Source organism: Nerophis ophidion, linkage group LG02 (assembly GCF_033978795.1).
Source record: "Nerophis ophidion isolate RoL-2023_Sa linkage group LG02, RoL_Noph_v1.0, whole genome shotgun sequence".
NCBI classification, from domain to species: domain Eukaryota; kingdom Metazoa; phylum Chordata; class Actinopteri; order Syngnathiformes; family Syngnathidae; genus Nerophis; species Nerophis ophidion.
This window is the reverse complement of record NC_084612.1, coordinates 46,949,255-46,968,695: the sequence shown is the minus strand read 5'-3', so window position 1 is coordinate 46,968,695 and position 19,441 is coordinate 46,949,255. Positions and strand designations below refer to the sequence as shown.

Below are 19,441 nucleotides of genomic sequence, written 5' to 3'. Positions count from 1 at the left end.
TATATGTCTTTTACGTCAGAAATTAATAATTAAATCAACTGGGTATGTATTGAGTTACATGTAAATGATGCTGCTATGTACATTCATAATATGTTTTTTCTCATTTCAGAAAGAAACAAGCCATCATTAGCGACTTGGTACAAAGGAAGGTGTGCACACCACAGCAAGCAGCTGTATTGACTGATGCTATCCTGAATATGTTGGTAACTGACATGAGGCGACTATCAATGGTGGAGGATGAAGGTTTTAGACAAATGATTCACGTCCTCAACCCTGGTTACACTCTTCCCTCGAGGAACCATTTTACCAAACTGATGGACAGGAAGAACGAGCGGACATTCCATGCAGTGTAGACTGACATAAAAGCCACCCAGAGCAAAATTGCTCTCACTACTGATGTGTGGACAAGTGTAGCCTACCTTGACAATATATGCCACTACATTGGAGAGGAATGGAACATGAAGTCAATCTACCTTACGACCATGCTACTAGAGGAAAGACATTCAGCATCCAACGTTGCAGAATAGTTGGAATAGGTAGTAGCCAGGTTTGAAATTCCCCTATTGTGCAGGACAATGGTGCACTTTATAAAAAAAAAAAAAAAAAAAAAAACGTTTTTGTAACACTTGCCTTGTTTTATTTGGCAAGTCGAAAGGATATGGTGCCAAAACAATTTCCCTTGTGGATCATTAAAGTTTGTCTAAGTCTAAGTATGCTGTTTTTTAAAATAAAGTATTGGAAAGGATAAAAATGTAGGTTGTCTATTATCCGATCATTAATAGATTAATTAAAGTAATAATCGACAGATTAATCGATTTATCAAATTAATCATTAGTTGCAGCCCTACATGGGACTATATCATACACAGTCATACAAGTCAGACCTACTTGGGACTATCATACACAGTCATACAAGTCAGACCTACATGAGACTATCATACACAGTCATACATGTCAGACCTACATGAGACTATCATACACGTCAGACCTACATGAGACCATCATACACAGTCATACAAGTCAGACCTACATGAGACTATCATACACAGTCATACAAGTCAGACCTACATGAGACTATCAGACTATATCATACACAGTCATACAAGTCAGACCTACTTGGGACTATCATACACAGTCATACAAGTCAGACCTACATGAGACTATCATACACAGTCATACATGTCAGACCTACATGAGACTATCATACACGTCAGACCTACATGAGACCATCATACACAGTCATACAAGTCAGACCTACATGAGACTATCATACACGTCAGACCTACATGAGACCATCATACACAGTCATACAAGTCAGACCTACATGAGACTATCATACACAGTCATACAAGTCAGACCTACATGAGACTATCATACACGTCAGACCTACATGAGACCATCATACACAGTCATACAAGTCAGACCTACATGAGACTATTATACAAGTCAGACCTACATGAGACTATCATACACGGTCATACAAGTCACACCTACATGACACTATCATGCACAGTCATACAAGTCACACCTACTTGGGACTATCATACACAGTCATACAAGTCAGACCTACATGAGACTATCATACACAGTCATACATGTCAGACCTACATGTCAGACCTACATGAGACTATCATACACGTCAGACCTACATGAGACCATCATACACAGTCATACAAGTCAGACCTACATGAGACTATCATACACGTCAGACCTACATGAGACCATCATACACAGTCATACAAGTCAGACCTACATGAGACTATCATACACGTCAGACCTACATGAGACCATCATACACAGTCATACAAGTCAGACCTACATGAGACTATCATACACAGTCATACAAGTCAGACCTACATGAGACTATCATACACGTCAGACCTACATGAGACCATCATACAGTCATACAAGTCAGACCAACATGAGACCATCATACACAGTCATACAAGTCAGACCTACATGAGACTATTATACAAGTCAGACCTACATGAGACTATCATACACGGTCATACAAGTCACACCTACATGACACTATCATGCACAGTCATACAAGTCACACCTACTTGGGACTATCATACACAGTCATACAAGTCAGACCAACATGAGACTATCATCCAAAGTCATACAAGTCAGACCTACACGAGACTATCAGAAACAGTCATACAAGTCAGACCTACATGAGACTATTATACACAATCATACAAGTCAGACCTACATGAGACTCATACAGTCATATGTGGAGTGGGTGCTAGAAGTGTGTATCGCTAAGAGTATGACAATAGCGCGGTGAAGATGTGTGACCACACCTCTTGCAGAAGGACGATGTCGTGCTCTTGTCTGAGCAGCATGTCAGCGATCATGGCATACCGCTGGCTACAGTGCTTGCTGATGTAGCGCACACCCCTGACAACACATACCAGATATAAAACAAAGGCTTAGAAGATCAATATTTGTAACATATTGTTCTAATGTGTGGCACCGTGGGACAATAATATGTTGATTGACGGTCTAAAAGTAACATGTTCTCATTCTAAAATGCGAACGTAAACACGCTAACAGTTAGCATGTTTCACATACCAAGTTATATGACTAATGTGTATGCTGCGGAATTAGAGAAAAAAAGTGTAAAAAGTTAGCACTTTAATGTTAGCGTGCTAGCATGCTAATGTTAGCACACTCACAGTTAACAAGTGTCACGATCCAAGTTATACGACTCGAAGGTGAATGGCTGTGGAATTAGAGAAAAAAAAGGTGTAAAATTAGCAAATAAAAGTCGGCATGCTAACGTTAGCACACTCACAAAAACAAACACGTGTTTTTGCAGATTGGTGGAGGCTCAGGAAGTCTGAACAGTGTCAAAGACCATGGCTAAAAGTCAAAGACCATGGCTAAAAGTAAAAAAAACATTAATAAAAGTCAAAGATTGTGACTAAAAGTCACTGCCTGTGACTAAAAGTCAAAGACTAAGACAAAAAGTCAAAGACCGTGACTAAAAGTCAAAGACTGTGATTAAAAGTCAAAGACTGTGACTAAAAGTCAAAGACTGACTAAAAGTCAAAGACTGTCACTAATAGTCAGACTGTCACTAAAAGTCAGACTGTCACTAAGTCAGACTATCACTAAAAGTCAGACTGTCACTAAGTCAGACTATCACTAAAAGTCAAAGGCCGTGTCTAAAAGTCAAAGGCTGTGTCTAAAAGTCAAAGATTGTGACTAAAAGTCAAAGATCGTGACTAAAAGTCAAAGACTATTACTAAAAGTCAAAGACTGATTAAAAGTCAAAGACTGTGACTAAAAGTCAAAGACTGTGACTAAAAGTCAGACTATGACTAAAAGTCAAAGACTATGGATAAAAGTCAAAGACTGACTAAAGTCAAAGACTGACTAAAAGTCAAACACAATAACTAAAAGTCAAAGACTTTGACTAAAATTGCAAGACTGACTAAAAGTAAAAAAAAATGACTAAAAGTCAAAGACAATGACTAAAAGTCAAAGACAATGACTAAAAGTCAAAGACCATGACTAAAAGTCAAACACAATGACTAAAAGTCAAACACAATGACTAAAAGTCAAACACAATGACTAAAAGTCAAATACTGACTAAAAGTGCAAGACTGACTAAAAGTCAAAGACAATGACTAAAAGTCAAAGACAATGACTAAAAGTCAAAGACCATGGCTCAAAGTCAAAGACCATGGCTAAAAGTCAAACACAATGACTAAAAGTCAAACACAATGACTAAAAGTCAAACACAATGACTAAAAGTCAAAGACTTTGACTAAAAGTGCAAGACTGACTAAAAGTAAAAAACTATGACTAAAAGTCAAAGACAATGACTAAAAGTCAAAGACAATGACTAAAAGTCAAAGACCATGGCTCAAAGTCAAAGACCATGACTAAAAGTCAAAGACCATGACTAAAAGTCAAAGACCATGACTAAAAGTCAAAGACCATGACTAAAAGTTAAAGACCATGACTAAAAGTCAAAGACCATGACTAAAAGTCAAACACAATGACTAAAAGTCAAACACAATGACTAAAAGTCAAACACAATGACTAAAAGTCAGAGACTTTGACTAGAAGTGCAAGACTGACTAAAAGTAAAAAACTATGACTAAAAGTCAAAGACAATGACTAAAAGTCAAAGACCATGGCTCAAAGTCAAAGACCATGGCTCAAAGTCAAAGACCATGGCTCAAAGTCAAAGACTATGACTAAAAGTCAAAGACCATGACTAAAAGTCAAAGACCATGACTAAAAGTCAAAGACCATGACTAAAAGTCAATACCATGACTAAAAGTCAATACCATGACTAAAGGTCAAAAACCATGACTAAGAGTCAAAAACCATGACTAAGAGTCAAAGACTGACTAAAAGTCAAAGACCATGGCTAAAATTCAAAGACCATGGCTAAAAGTAAAAATCCATGGCTAAAGGTCAAAGACCATGACTTGAGTCAGAGACCATGACTAAAAGTCTAAGACCATGACTAAAAGTTGTTTCAAAATGACGTGAGTTGAGTTAGTTACAACTGAGTGAGTGAGTTACTTACAACTTACTGATTGAAGTGAGTGAGTTAGTTCCGACTAACCGGGTGACTGAGTTAGTTAGTTAAAAACGGTGTATGTGTGTGCGCGCGCGTGCGTTTGTGTGCACTCACCAGCAGTTGAGAGAGAAGACCTGGATGGTGGTGGCCTGGGTCTGATCCATGCTGCCACGACAATCCTCCAGTCTGCTAATCAGCTGACCTCACCAGTAAATGAAAAAGTGCAGTCAGCGACAACAGTGAAACTTCTGCAGAGCTGAAAAGAGGTTGAGGTGTTCAGTGGCTATATAAACCAGGAGTGTTCAGTGGCTATATAAACCAGGAGTGTTCAGTGGCTATATAAACCAGGAGTGTTCAGTGGCTATATAAACCAGGTGTGAGGGTAGTTGTCACCGCCTACGTTGCAGCGCCAGTGGAAAAGAGCAATGTCACTCGTGAGTGTTTTGTGTGTGAAAGTAGCTGACCTGGTAATGCCGAGTCACGAGGGGCCCAAATAGAAAAAGGAGAACTTCCGGTTGTTGGAAATCATCTAAATATAATACATTTTCATTGTTTGACTTTCCACCTATCACTGTCAGATACATCTCCCAAAAAGGACATTTACAATGCAGATGACGGACTATTGTACAAAAGATGACAATTTAAACTTTTGTCGAAACACTTTTTAACAGCAAAATCACAAGATATAAATGATAAAATGTCAACTATTTTACCCATGGAAGTGAGTTGTTTGTTCCCATGTAACCACATTCTGTTGGTTTGATTAATTTGAAACTTTTCTATTTACATTTCTATTCAACTTGACTGATGGTACTTTTACTAAAAGGTTTTGGGACCTATTAGTAAAAGGTGTGGCCTAATAGGAATGTACTAGCTCAAAAACAACAACGCACTAAAACAATTGTTAAAAGCCGTCATTATCTCAGCAAAATATTTAGAATAGAATAGAAAGTACTTTATTGATCCCTGGGGGAAATTCAGCACCACAATTTGCTCACAATAAACAATAAACAATTAGATATTTTTCTACATGTGAATAACAAATAAAGTCTATTATACAGCATTATTCACATGTGAATAATATAAATAGTCTATTATACAGCATTATCCACGTGAATAATATAAATACAGTCTATTATACAGCATTATGCACATGTAAATAATATAAATACAGTCTATGATACTGCAATATTCACATGTGAATAATATAAATACAGTCTATTTTACAGCATTATTCACATGTGAATAACATAAATACAGTCTATTATACAGCATTATTCACATGTAAATAAAATAAATACAGTCTATTATACAGCATTTTTCACATGTAAATATTATAAATATCGTCTATTATACAGCATTATTTACATGTGAATAATAGTCTATTGTATAGAGCATTATTCACGTGAATAATATAAATACAGTCTACTATACAGCATTATTCACATGTGAATAATATAAATACAGTCTATTATACAGCATTATTCACATGTGAATAATATGCAGTCTATCATACAACATTATTCACATGTGAATTGTATAAATACAGTACATTATACAGCATTATTCACATGTGAATATAAATACAGTCTATTATACACAGTGATTTGCATTTGAATAATATAAATACATTATACATTTATATTACATGTACAGTCAAAAGGAACATATGCATTATACAGTCTGATGGATGTCGGTACGAAGGACTACGTGACCGGAAATGCAAGGTTGTTGATTGCTTTGAATTGCCTTTTTGATGCCACTGAAAACAAATGTAATGGCCACGTCCTACTATATGTACTTGGTGATTAGAATTAGTCAAAATCATACAACTTTCTTTACAGACTCAATTGTCAGACAATGGAAAAGTTGAACAGTTCACATTAACTGTTCCTCTATGATGAATTAAAATTGGCTCACAAACCTTTAGGAATTGTTTTTTCTGTAGTGGTAGCAGCATCTGCCAGTAGTGGTGGCATCATGGCAACAGCAGAAGTTGCTTTATTGGCCATGCTAATGACATTTGGCGCAGTTAACTGCTGCCTGCCTTTAATGGCTGACTTACATCCAGGCATCCATCCATTTTCTACCTACCGCTTGTCCCTTTTGGGGTCCTGGTTAGCTAATAGCATATTCAGTTCACCCTTTTGTGACTTTTTAATGACTGGACATAAAGTGTAACACTTTTTAATACTGTTTAATGCTTTTTATTGACAATGAGTCGGTGATATTGGTGTAACCATTTGATGTGGCAAGAGTAAAAAAACAAGTAAACTTTACATATCTATAACACTTATTTATGAGTGACCATTTTGGGACCCAAGGGTGGAAAAAGTGTAACAAAGGTTAATCATTTTAGCAACTAAAATTTGACGGTGTGCTGAATTAAAGTTGCCTTTTCAAGAGAAAGAACAAATATAGTTTCGATGTTAACAGTAGGTGTCTATTATTCCGACTGGAGCTGGCAGACAATGAATGAATGACAAGTCACGTGCTGAAGTCATTGTATTACTACACAATGGCGTTAAAATCTGAACCGACGCCAACAACGACTTTGAAAAAGAGAGCCAAGAGATGAGTAATTTAAACTTACCTGAGCAACCTTACAAGACGAACTGCGGGGAAAGCTTGCAAAGTTAGACGTGAGCGTCAAACACTTCCGGCTGGACGGGGCGACTCGAAGGATAAACCATTTCGCTCCAAAGGAATTCGTAGGAACAAAAACATCATTTTCAGTTGCTTTGTGACGCTCAGCAAAACATTCAAGCCTCGTTGAAATATGTAAATATAAACATTAAAGGGATGTTTACGTCCCAGGAAAGTCTTTTTGGCCCAAACGCTGAAGACCTCACATCCGGTGTGACTTGTTCCTTTCAAAATAAGTGGGAACCCGATTCGATGTTTGGCTTTATACGGTACCTATTCATGTATAAAACATTTTTATGATTCTATTCGTCATATAAACACTGCATGATATATATGATTTGATTAAACATGATTATTTGAAAATGATGGTTTGTTTTAAAGGATGAAAAAAACCTAATGCGTTTGAGCTCCTCAAAACAGCTTCCGGGTTTTTTTCCGCTTCTGGGGAATTCTTGGATATGAAGTTCAAATCAATAATTTGTGTTTGCCATAAAATGTGTTACGAATGCGTAACTTTATGAGGATGATGCAGTTGTAGTGCAGATGCAAAAACTTCACCATAAAAATCGTGTTAAAGGAAACAACGGCGCCATCTTGGAAAAACAAACAAGTTTTGTTTCGCTTTTTAAAAAAAAAGTTTAATGAGCTAGATAATAAAATCTGAAGTATGACCTTAGGTTCAATAAATGTTATTTTAAGAAAAAAGGGGCAGCAGAAATAATTGAGCCAACTAATTATCTTGTCGTGAGTTCAATGTGGACAAATACAATCACACACTATCCGTTTGAGCAGCTTCCGGTTCTTTTCCGCTTTCGGGGAATTCCGGGATATGTAGTTCCTCTAGTCTAAGGCCATGATAACGGTTCATTGTGCGTCAATATCAGAGGTTTTTAATTTGTGTTTGCCATAAAACTTGTTACTAAAGCGTAACTTTAATAGGATGTACTTTATTTATCCCGCAATGGGATGAGAATGATGCGGTTGTAGTGCACATGCAAAAAGTCCACAAAATAATGAAAAACAAAAATGAACATTTTAAAAAAAAGTTTTGATTATGAGTTAGCTAATAAAATCTGAAGTCGGACCTCAGGTCCAATAAAAGTTATTTTAAGGGAAAATGTGCAGGATATATAATTGTCATGAGTTGAAAGTGGACAAATCCATCCTTCCATGGCGGCATGTCTTTGGAGGTGGGAGGTGCCTATCCCCAGATGCATGTCTTTGGAGGTGGCAGAGGCCTAACCCCAGGTGGATATGTCTTTGGAGGTGGGAGGGGCCTAACCCCAGGTGCATATGTCTTTGGAAGTGGGAGGGGCCTAACCCCAGGTGCATATGTCTTTGGAGGTGGGAGGGGCCAAACCCCAGGTGTATATGTCTTTGGAAGTGGGAGGGGCCTAACCCCAGGTACATATGTCTTTGGAGGTGGGAGGGGCCTAACCCCAGGTGCATATGTCTCTGGAGGCGGGAGGGGCCTAACCCCTGGTTCATATGTCTCTGGAGGTGGGAGTGGCATATCCGGAGATGCATGTCTTTGGAGGTGGGAGGTGCCTATCCCCAGATGCATGTCTTTGGAGGTAGCAGAGGCCTAACCCCAGGTGGATATGTCTTTGGAAGTGGGAGGGGCCTAACCCCAGGTGCATATGTCTTTGGAGGTGGGAGGGGTCTAACCCCAGGTGCATATGTCTTTGGAAGTGGGAGGGGCCTAACCCCAGGTGCATATGTCTTTGGAGGTGGGAGGGGTCTAACCCCAGGTGCATATGTCTTTGGAGGTGGGAGGGGCCTAACCCCAGGTGCATATGTCTTTGGAAGTGGGAGGGGCCTAACCCCAGGTACATATGTCTTTGGAGGTGGGAGGGGCCTAACCCCAGGTGCATATGTCTCTGGAGGCGGGAGGGGCCTAACCCCTGGTTCATATGTCTCTGGAGGTGGGAGTGGCATATCCGGAGATGCATGTCTTTGGAGGTGGAAAGGGCCTAACCCCAGGTGAATATTTCTTTGGAAGTGGGAGGGGCCTATCCCCAGGTGCATATGTTTTAGGAGGTGGCAGGGGCCTATCCCCAGGTGCATATGTCTTTGGAAGTGGGAGGGGCCTAACCCCAGATGCATGTCTTTGGAAGTGGGATGGGCCTAACCCCTGGTTCATATGTCTCTGGAGGTGGGAGTGGCATATCCGGAGATGCATGTCTTTGGAGGTGGAAAGGGCCTAACCCCAGGTGAATATTTCTTTGGAAGTAGGAGGGGCCTAACCCCAGGTGCATATGTCTTTGGAGGTGGGAGGGGCCTAACCCCAGATGCATATGACTTTGGAAGTGGGAGGGGCCTATCCCCAGGTGCATATGTCTTTGGAAGTGGGAGGGACCTAACCCCAGATGCATGTCTTTGGAAGTGGGAGGGGCCTAACCCCAGATGCATGTCTTTGGAAGTGGGAGGGGCCTAACCCCAGGTGCATATGTCTCTGGAGGTGGGAGGGGCCTAACCCCTGGTGCATATGACTTTGGAGGTGAGAGGGGCCTAACCCCTGGTGCATATGTCTCTGGAGGTGGGAGCGGCATATCCGGAGATGCATGTCTTTGGAGGTGGAAGGGGCCTAACCCCAGGTGAATATGTCTTTGGAAGTGGGAGGGCCCTATCCCCAGGTGCATATGTTTTAGGAGGTGGCATGGGCCTATCCCCAGATGCATGTCTGTTGAGGTGGTAGGGGCCTAACCCCAGGTGCATATGTCTTTGGAAGTGGGAGGGGCCTAACCGCAGGTGCATATGAAGAGTTCATATGCAAAAGCAGATAAATCCATTTTGACCGATTCTGTATATTAACGATTTTCTGCCTGCCGGTGTTGCCGGTACATGTACAAGCGTACAATGGTTTATTTAATATCAACATAAGCAAGTCATGAAAGCCTAAACTTTTAAGAAATGCTGATGTAATGAATGGCTTTCAAGAAAGAGTGTTTGATGTGGTTTTACGTCAAAAGCAGATATATCCAAATTATGATATGGCGCGAAAACAGATATCTCCAAAATCGTTTTCTTTGCGGTCGTTATTTCGCATAATATTCAAGATAAAGATAGAGAGAAAAACAGAACGTGAAATTTATCGAAAGCCACATTTCAACGTAACAACTGTTCACATTTCTTTACTTCATTATTTAACAGTTTCGATCCCTTGGTACGTATAAATCTAGCTGTCCCTGCGAACATTGTTTTTTCGTACTTGCTAACCGGACATGCTTTTTTGGAACTGTGACCTCACATATTTACCTTGTGCTTTTCAGCACAAAATGAAAAAACAAAAAAAAACAGTGTTGCAATGAAGACAATGTTTTATTAATAAAACAACCACAAATGCTCAACCTGGTTTGCCTATCAAAAACACTCCTGTGCAGATAACAGCTCACTCATCATCGCTATCGACATTAGCTCCATGCTCGACAACATCGTTTAACGCAGCGGTGTAAAACTCACAGACACGCGTGCTAGCGCCAACATCAAATAATAACTTCAACACGTCAGTTTTTTTCGCTGGCTTAACAGTGTTCAGAGGAGAAGCTTCCAAATTATTCATGCGTGGATAACAACACTGAGTGAGTCCGTGCGCGCCACCATTTTGTTTGTCACGTGATGCCGTACTGCAGCGCAGGTTGGGCAAACGGATATATCGGCTTTTGTGGTAGATGATCCATGGCGCTTATCGGCCGTTGCAATAAATCTCTGAACTAAATGACGTTAAAAGCGGCATTTGTCCGCATTTGCAAACAAATTGATTTTGGTATACCACAATAAAAGTGGCGGACTATATATTACCGAGGCTGGGCTAAACTTTATCAAAATGGCGTTTATCGGTTTTTGCGTATGAACTCTTCATATGTCTTTGGAGGTGGGAGGGGCCTATCCCCAGATGCATGTCTTTGGAGGTAGCAGAGGCCTAACCCCAGGTGCATATGTCTTTGGAAGTGGGAGGGGCCTAACCCCAGTTGCATATGTCTTTGGAGGTGGGAGGGGCCTATCCCCAGGTGCATATGTCTCTGGAGGCGGGAGTGGCAAATCCAATCAGACTATTTAAAGGGGACAATGGCCCCCCCAAAGGCACCATGTGTCTTTTATTGTTCGATACATTGTTTGATTACATAGTCCAACCTCTATTTGGAAGTATAAAATTGCAACTCACAATTGTAACAAAGTAAACCACCTTCAACCAAAAAGGAAAACAACAACAACAACAACAACAAGAGCGTCCCACACCATTTTGCAAAGCATACATCATCATCATCAGGCTCAAAGTCACACGTTATTCTCAGTGAAGCGCAAACACTGAAGGTCAAAAGACAAGAAAGTGGACACACAAATGTGATATAAAAGAAAGAATTGTGGGCGACAATTGTCCAAGTGGCGGGAGCTGAGAGGACTCCAGCCAGAGCGCCCGCAGGATTGGAGACCTGCTGGTCCAGCCCATAAATAAGAATCCAGCACAGAGTCGGACATCCAACACTGAAGCTTCTCTTGTCGACTGAAGACTTCACAGCTTGCAGTTTCTTTTTGAAACAAAAGATTTTCGTGTCCTCTGTGCTGGGGGTCACAAAGAGGAGTCTCCCTCCGTTCCTTTGGGATGTAATGACTCACAGTACAGACAATTCTTTGTCACCTTGGCTACATTTGACAGAGAAATAAAACACCTCCACGACAGGCCAGCCAAAAACAGCAAGAGCCTCTTTTCCACACCATTTATTCACCTGGGGGCTTTGTCCACCAAAGTACTTGCAGGGGGGAGGGGATTCATACGGCAGCATTACTGGGCGGGTCTTGTGTAAGGGGCAGAGGGGGGCGTTAATCATTGTGCAAAAGGTGTGGTAAAAGGTAAAATTGCCATAAAATTTTTTTTAAGAAACTCAAAGTGTGGCCTGCTGTATATTTCATTACGGATCATTTTAAAAATACTACAAAATAATTGTAACACAAAGCTTTTTTTAATTAAAAAATAAATATTACATTTTTCACATCAAATATTCCACTTAAATTTTTTTTTGGGGGGGGGGATATTGCATATTTTGTGTATGGTTTAACGTTAGAAAAATGTAATTTTAAAGTCATTGAATAGATCTGAAGTGGATTAATAGAAGCTAAAGCAGTAAATACAATAAAATATGACTTATCTGTAACACTTTAAGGACTGGGACCCTTTTGGGCACCTTTAACAAAAGTCAAAGGTATGCTGTGAAATAAATATTTAATCGGTTTGAAAGTGAAAAATATCAATTTTCCCAAAAAAAGTTTGGACCCCTGGCAACTAAAATTGACCGTGCACTGCTAAATTTGTCACGTTTCCCGTTTCAGGTGAACTGCAACAAACGAGGCCGTGTGAATCCCCTTCCTGCTGTAAAAAGTGGGGGTGTGTCCTTTCACAAGTCCAAGGCCTGAAAACAGTTTCAGGAATGTTTTAACTCGGGTAAATAAGAATAAAAATTCCTGGAAATGTTGGTGGAAAAGGAGCTCTGCTTTGAGAAGAAACATTTGTAAGACCAGAAGTACCAGAACAAAATGCTGATGCATCTCACCTATGAGACTTAAACATGCTTTCTTTCATGGGAAGATAACTGAGAGGAGTGTTCATGTAGGTGACATGTGAGGGTTTTTAGTGTTCTTAGGTGACATGTCAGGGCTTTGATTGTTCATAGGTGACATGTGAGGGCTATGAGTGTTCATAGGTGACATGTGAGGGCTTTGAATGTTCATGTAGGTGACATGTGAGGGCTTCGATTGTTCATAGGTGACATGAGAGGGCTTTGATTGTTCATAGGTGACATGTGAGGGCTATGAGTGTTCATAGGTGACATGTGAGGGCTTTGAATGTTCATGTAGGTGACATGTGAGGGCTTCAATTGTTCATAGGTGACATGAGAGGGCTTTGATTGTTCATAGGTGACATGTGAGGGTTTTCAGTGTTCATAGGTGACATTAGAGGGATTTGAATGTTCATAGGTGACATGTGAGTGCTTTGAGTGTTCATAGGTGAAATGTGAGGGCTTTGATTGTTCATAAGGGACATGTGAGGGCTTTGATTGTTCATAAGTGACATGTGAGGATTTTGAGTGTTCATAGGTGACATTTAATGGCTTTGAGTGTTCATAAATGACATGTGAAGGCTTTGAGTGTTCATAGGTGACATGTGAGGGCTTTTGAGTTTTCATGTAGGTAATATGTGAGGGCTTTGATTGTACATAAGTGTAATGTGAAGGGGTTTAGAGTGTTCATAGGTGAAATGTGAGGGTTTTGATTGTTCATAGGTGACATGCGAGGGCTTTGAGTTTTCATGTAGGTGACTTGTGAGGGTTTTGAGTATTCATCGGTGACATGTGAGGGCTTTGATTGTTCATAGGTGACATGTGAGGGCTTTGATTGTTTATAGGTGACATGTGAGTGCTTTGGGTGTTCATAGGTGAAATGTGAGGGCTTTGATTGTTCATAGGTGACATGTGAGGGCTTTGATTGTTCATAGGTGACATGTGAGGATTGAGTGTTCATAGGTGACATGTAAGGGCTTTGAGTGTTCTTGGATGACATTTGAGGGATTTGAGTGTTCATAATCATAAATAAATGATAAATGGGTTGTACTTGTATAGCGCTTTTCTACCTTCAAGGTACTCAAAGCGCTTTGACACTACTTCCACATTTACCCATTCACAGACACATTCACACACTGATGGAGGGAGATGCCATGCAAGGCGGCAACCAGCACCCATCAGGAGCAAGGGTGAAGTGTCTTGCTCAGGACACAACGGACGTGACGAAGTTGGTACTAGGTGGGATTTGAACGAGGGACCCTCGGGTTGCGCACGGCCACTCTCTCACTGCGCCACGCCGTCCCAAAATCAATCAATCAATGTTTATTTATATAGCCCTAAATCATAAATGTCTCAAAAGACTGTACAAACCACTACGACTACGACATCCTCGGAAGAACCCACAGAAGGGCAAGGAAAACTCACACCCAGTGGGCAGGGAGAATTCACACCCAGTGGGACGCCTTGACATGTTAGGGCTTTGAGTGTACATACGTGTAATGTGAAGGGGTTTCGAGTGTTCATAGATGACATGCGAGGGCTTTTGAGTTTTCACGTAGGTGACATGTGAGGGCTTTGATTGTCCACAAGTGTAATGTGAAGGGATTTTGAGTGTTCATAGGTGACATGTGAGGGCTTTGAGTTTTCATGTAGGTGACATGAGAGGGTTTTGATTGTTCATAGGTGACATGTGAGGGCTTTGAGTGCTCATAGGTGACATGCCAGGGTTTTGAGTGTTCAAACGTAACATGTGAGGGCTGTGATTGTTCATAGGTGATGTGTGGGGATTTTGAGTGTTCATAGGTGACATGTGAAGGGGTTTTCAGTGTTCATAGGTGACATGTGAGGGTTTTGAGTGTTCAAAAGTGACGTGAGAGTTTTGAGTGTTCATAGGTGACATGTGAAGGGGTTTTGATTGTTCATGGGTGACATGTGAGGGGTTTTGAGTGTTCATAGGTGACATGTCAGGGCTTTGATTGTTCATAGGTGACATGTGAGGGCGTTATGTCCAATTGTGTGAACATGATGTGCTGGTTTACACAACACAAGAGGTAGTACAAAAGGCAATCAAGAGTGGCAGGCGTCTTTGGAGAAGAAAAAAGGCACTTTGTTGTTCCTAACACAAACTACTGCAAACACCACTGCTCTGCCCCCGGGGTCCTATTCCTTGGTCTGGCTGCAAGAGCCCCGTCAGGAGAGTCTTCTCCTTGGCTTCCACACCTCCTCCTTCCTTCCTTCAACAGTCAATCACCTTCCTCCGCTGTACTGGTAGGTTTTTATTCCTTGTGTGTGTGTGTGTGAGTGTGTGTGTGTGTGTGTGTGTGTGTGGTGTTGTGGCACAGAAAATGTTGCTGATGTCAGTCCTTCACCAGTCTGTAGACGTGGTACTGAGCGCCGTGCTCGCTGGTGGACACCTCGAAGACGAAGGCGATGCACAGCAGGGTCTCCTCCGTGTCACGATTGGTCACCACCTGCAGCACACGAAGATGCCATCACGTGACGAGCGACGCAAACACGCTTGGTTGGATCTTTTTTTCAGCCTTAAGTCAGAACTGCAACTGACCATAGTAACTAATTAGATGACCATAATAACTAATTAAATGACCATAGTAACTAATTAGATGACCATAATAACTAATTAAATGACCATAGTAACTAATTAGATGACCATAATAACTAATTTAATGACCATAGTAACTAATTAAATGACCATAGTAACTAATTAGATGACCATAATAACTAATTAAATGACCATAGTAACTAATTAGATGACCATAATAACTAATTACCACAGCTGAACACACAAAATCCAAGATGGCACCAGTATGTGCTGTGGCCTGCCGTCTCCCGCTGTCAGCTCTGTTTGTTTGTGTGCTGTTCATGTTTTTGTTGTCCCTGTCAGCTCACTGTTGGTGTATGATCGCCAAACGCTGTTGGATCTGTGTCCCTCTCACACGGACATGATCAACTTCGACGTTGGTTTTTCGACGTCCAAGTCAGCATTCTCACCTGGCCGGATTCCTGCTTTCCTTTTTCACCCACTGGCTCCTCCCCCCTGGTGAAAGCGTCACCGGCGCCGCGGCAAACGTGGCGGCCAGCTGGTGAGAGTCAGGGCACTCCTGGCCCGGCTCTCCGTGGCTTCCCGAAGGAGGTATGGTCCAGTGCCTGGTTCCTTCCTGCACCCGCGTTCGCTGGATCCCGCCGGATCCTGGATTGTTCCAGTCGTCGGTCCGCAGGGGGAAGCTCGCCCGCCTCGCTCCTGCTGTCCGCGCCCCCGGAGGCGCGGCGTGAATTCCCGCCACCTGTGTCCTAATTGTTGGTGATTTTAATATTCACACCTGCTGTCCAGATGAACCTTTATCCACGAGCTTCCTGAATGTCATTGACTCTTTTAACTTTGTACAGTCTGTGTGTGGTTCTACACATGAACGCGGGCATACACTCCATTTAGTGCTCTCGTATGGTTTATGTGTTTTAAATTTGGACATTTGCGACGCTGTGTTTTCTGATCATATGCCGATCCTGTTTGATATTCCCACTCAGTGTCCGGTTAAATTGTGCGCTCTTGCATGTTTGATTCGTCATCTCCTGCTCGGTTCTCTCCTCCATTTTTTCAACTCTTTGTGAAGATAATTCTGCAGCCTCTGTATGTCCAAATACTGAAGAGTTGGTTTCTGGGTTCAACTCTATTTGTTTACAAACACTGGACACGATCTCTCCTTTCAAGTGCCGCCGCTCTAAAGCCACGCCTCAGCCCTGGTTGAATGACGTCACTCGTGCAGCCAGGCGCGAATGTAGAAGAGCAGAGAGAAGATGGAAAAAGGACAGGCTGCATGTGTCCTTTGCCATTTTTAGAGAAAGCCTGCTTTCCTTTCAGATGACTGTAAAAGCAGAAGTTAATATATATCTATCTCAGATTATATTTTCTAACTGTAACAAGCCCAGAGTTCTGTTCAAAACTATTAACACTGTCATTGATGCTCCCAAATCTGTTGGTTTTGATGCTTCTTTTGAATTCTGTGAAAATTGTCTCCATTTTTTCACTGACAAAATTGCGTCAACTAGAGCCAGTTTATCCCTTCTGTTCCTCTACATTTCTCTTCTGTTTTCCATCAGTTTGAGCCGGTGTCCTTTTCTTTTTTTAAATGACACAGTTAGTCATATGAAGCCCTCTGGTTCTCCTGCAGATGCCCTCCCACCTCGCCTGTTTAAGGAGGTATTTGCTACTATTGGATCAAGTGTCCTTAACATTAACAATAGTAGCCTCTCTTCTGGAATAGTTCCAGAAGAGTTTAAACATGCAGTGGTACGACATCTGCTTAAAAAACCAAGCCTCGACCCCTCTCTCCTCTCTAACCTTAGACCTATCTCTAATCTTTCATACATTTCCAAAATATTAGAGAAGGTTGTCTACAGTCAGTTGTTGCCCTTCTTAGAGGATAATGGTATTACTGAGCTGTTCCAGTCTGGTTTTAAAGCCCTCCGCAGCACATAGTCAGCGCTTCTAAAAGTTTTTAACGATATCCTCCTGTCAACTGATTCTGGCAAATATGTCATCCTGGTGCTTTTAGATCTGTCTGCTGCGTTCGACACCGTCGACCATGCCACCTTAATCACTCGTCTTGAGAACTGTGTGGGTATTAAGGGCGCCGCCCTCAACTGGTTCCGGTCGTACCTAGCCGACAGGAGTTTTTGTGTAAAAATAGACAGTTTTATGTCTTCCACAGCTCCTCTACCACACGGGGTCCCCCAGGGCTCAATCTTTGCCCCAATCCTATTTGCGCTTTACCTTCTCCCCCTTGGTTCTATTTTAAGGAAGTATGGTATTGCATTTCATTTTTATGCCGATGATTGCCAGATCTATTTTCTCATGGCACAAAATAATAGTTCAACCTCTCATTGACTGCCTGCATGACATCAAAGCCTGGCTTTCAGCTAACTTCCTGAGTCTAAATGAAGACAAAACAGAAGTTATGTTGTTCGGTCCAAGTCGCTCTCCCTCCCCCAACGTTGACCTCGGCATTCTGACCCCGCATCTCAACGACTGTGTCACAAACCTGGGGGTAAAGTTCGACTCAGATTTTAAATTCGAAAACAAATCAGCAGCGTCGTTCATAAAAGCTTTTATCAATTTCGCCAAATAGCGAAAGTGAAACCGCTTCTGTCAGGACACGATCTCGAGAAATTAGTTCACGCCTTTATCTCGAATCGTTTAGACTACTGCAATGCCCTGTATGTCGGCATTAGCCAGGCCTCCCTCGCCCGCCTGCAGCTCGTGCAGAACTCTGCTGCTCGTCTGCTAACACAGGCCCGCAGATGTGAGCACATCACCCCTATATTAGCGTCCCTTCACTGGCTCCCTGTGCGTTATCGAATCAATTTTAAACTCCTTCTATTTGCTTTTAAATGTCTAAACAACCTCGCGCCAACATATCTCTCCGACCTCCTTCAGCCTTACTGCCCCACCCGATCCCTAAGATCAGCCGATCAGCTGCTACTGACGGTCCCTGACACAAGGCTGAACCTTAGAGGTGACAGAGCTTTCGCTGCTGCTGCTCCCAAGCTCTGGAACGACCTAACCCTGAGTGTTAGACAAGCCTCCTCTCTTCCTGTTTTTAAATCTCTCTTAAAAACATACATTTATTCCTTGGCTTTTAACACTAAGTGATATCCATCCTGCAATGGCGCCCCATTATACACCTGCTGTGAACCTGTTTTTATGTTTTATTTATTTATTTTTTATTATGTTCTGTTTGTGTTGTGTTGTTTGCTCGGTCCTCGTATTATCTTTTAACCTGCCCATTGTACAGCACTTTGGCCACCCCTGTGGTAAATTTTAAATGTGATTTATAAATAAAGTTGATTTGATTTGAATTAGATGACAAAGTAGCTAATTAAATTACCATAGTAACTAATTAGATGACCATAGTAACTAATTAGATGACCATAGTTCTCATTAGATGACCATAGTAACTAATGAGATTACCATAATAACTAATTAAATGACCATAGTAACTAATTAGATGACCATAGCAACTCATTAAACAGCCACAGTAACTAATTAGATGACCATAGTGACACATTAGATGACCATAGTAACTAATGAGATTACCATAATAACTAATTAAATGACCATAGTAACTAATTAGATTACCATAATAACTAATTAAATGACATAGTAGCTAATTAAATTACCATAGTAACTAATTAGATGACCATATCAACTCATTAGACAGCAACAGTAACTAATTAGATGACCATAGTAACTCATTAGATGACCATAGTAACACATAAGATGACCATAGTAACTCATTAGATGAACACAGTAACTAATTACATGACCATAGTAACTAATTTGATGACCAATGTTAGTGATAGATGGATGGATGTTAGTGATGGATGGATGGATGTTATTGATGGATGGATGATAGTGATGGATGGATAATAATAATAATAATAATAATAATAATAATAATGGATTAGATTTATATTGCGCTTTTCTATTATTAGATACTCAAAGCGCTCACAGAGAAGTGGGAACCCATCATTCATTCACACCTGGTGGTGGTAAGCTACATCAGTAGCCACAGCTGCCCGGGGGTAGACTGACGGAAGCGTGGCTGCCAGTTTGCGCCTACGGCCCCTCCGACCACCACCAATCATTCATTCATCATTCATTCACCAGTTTGAGCGGC

The 19,441-nt window shown here is 41.3% G+C and overlaps 2 protein-coding genes across 4 annotated transcripts in view; both read right to left on the bottom strand.

The window, feature by feature from the left end:
• Nucleotides 1-7,434, bottom strand: part of smpd2b (sphingomyelin phosphodiesterase 2b) — a 38,078-nt gene extending 30,644 nt beyond the window's left edge. The window contains exons 1-3 of one of the 3 annotated variants that reach the window (XM_061885232.1): nucleotides 7,139-7,434; nucleotides 4,660-4,801; nucleotides 2,306-2,402 (exon numbers count right to left, since the gene is read on the bottom strand). In XM_061885232.1, coding sequence (XP_061741216.1) covers nucleotides 2,306-2,402; nucleotides 4,660-4,709 — 147 coding nt within the window. In that variant the 5' untranslated portion in view covers nucleotides 4,710-4,801; nucleotides 7,139-7,434. Of the gene's footprint in view, nucleotides 1-2,305; nucleotides 2,403-4,659; nucleotides 4,971-7,138 lie in introns of those variants that run through there. The other 2 variants (XM_061885242.1, XM_061885250.1) reach the window with 2 other exon arrangements.
• A 3,812-nt stretch (nucleotides 7,435-11,246) lies between these two features.
• The window catches only part of tead3b (TEA domain family member 3 b), a gene marked incomplete at its 5' end in the record, with an annotated part of 82,736 nt that continues 74,541 nt past the window's right edge, over nucleotides 11,247-19,441 (bottom strand). The window contains one exon of the mRNA XM_061893566.1: nucleotides 11,247-15,217. Within this exon, the coding sequence (XP_061749550.1) occupies nucleotides 15,104-15,217 (114 nt within the window). The remainder of the gene's footprint in view (nucleotides 15,218-19,441) is intronic.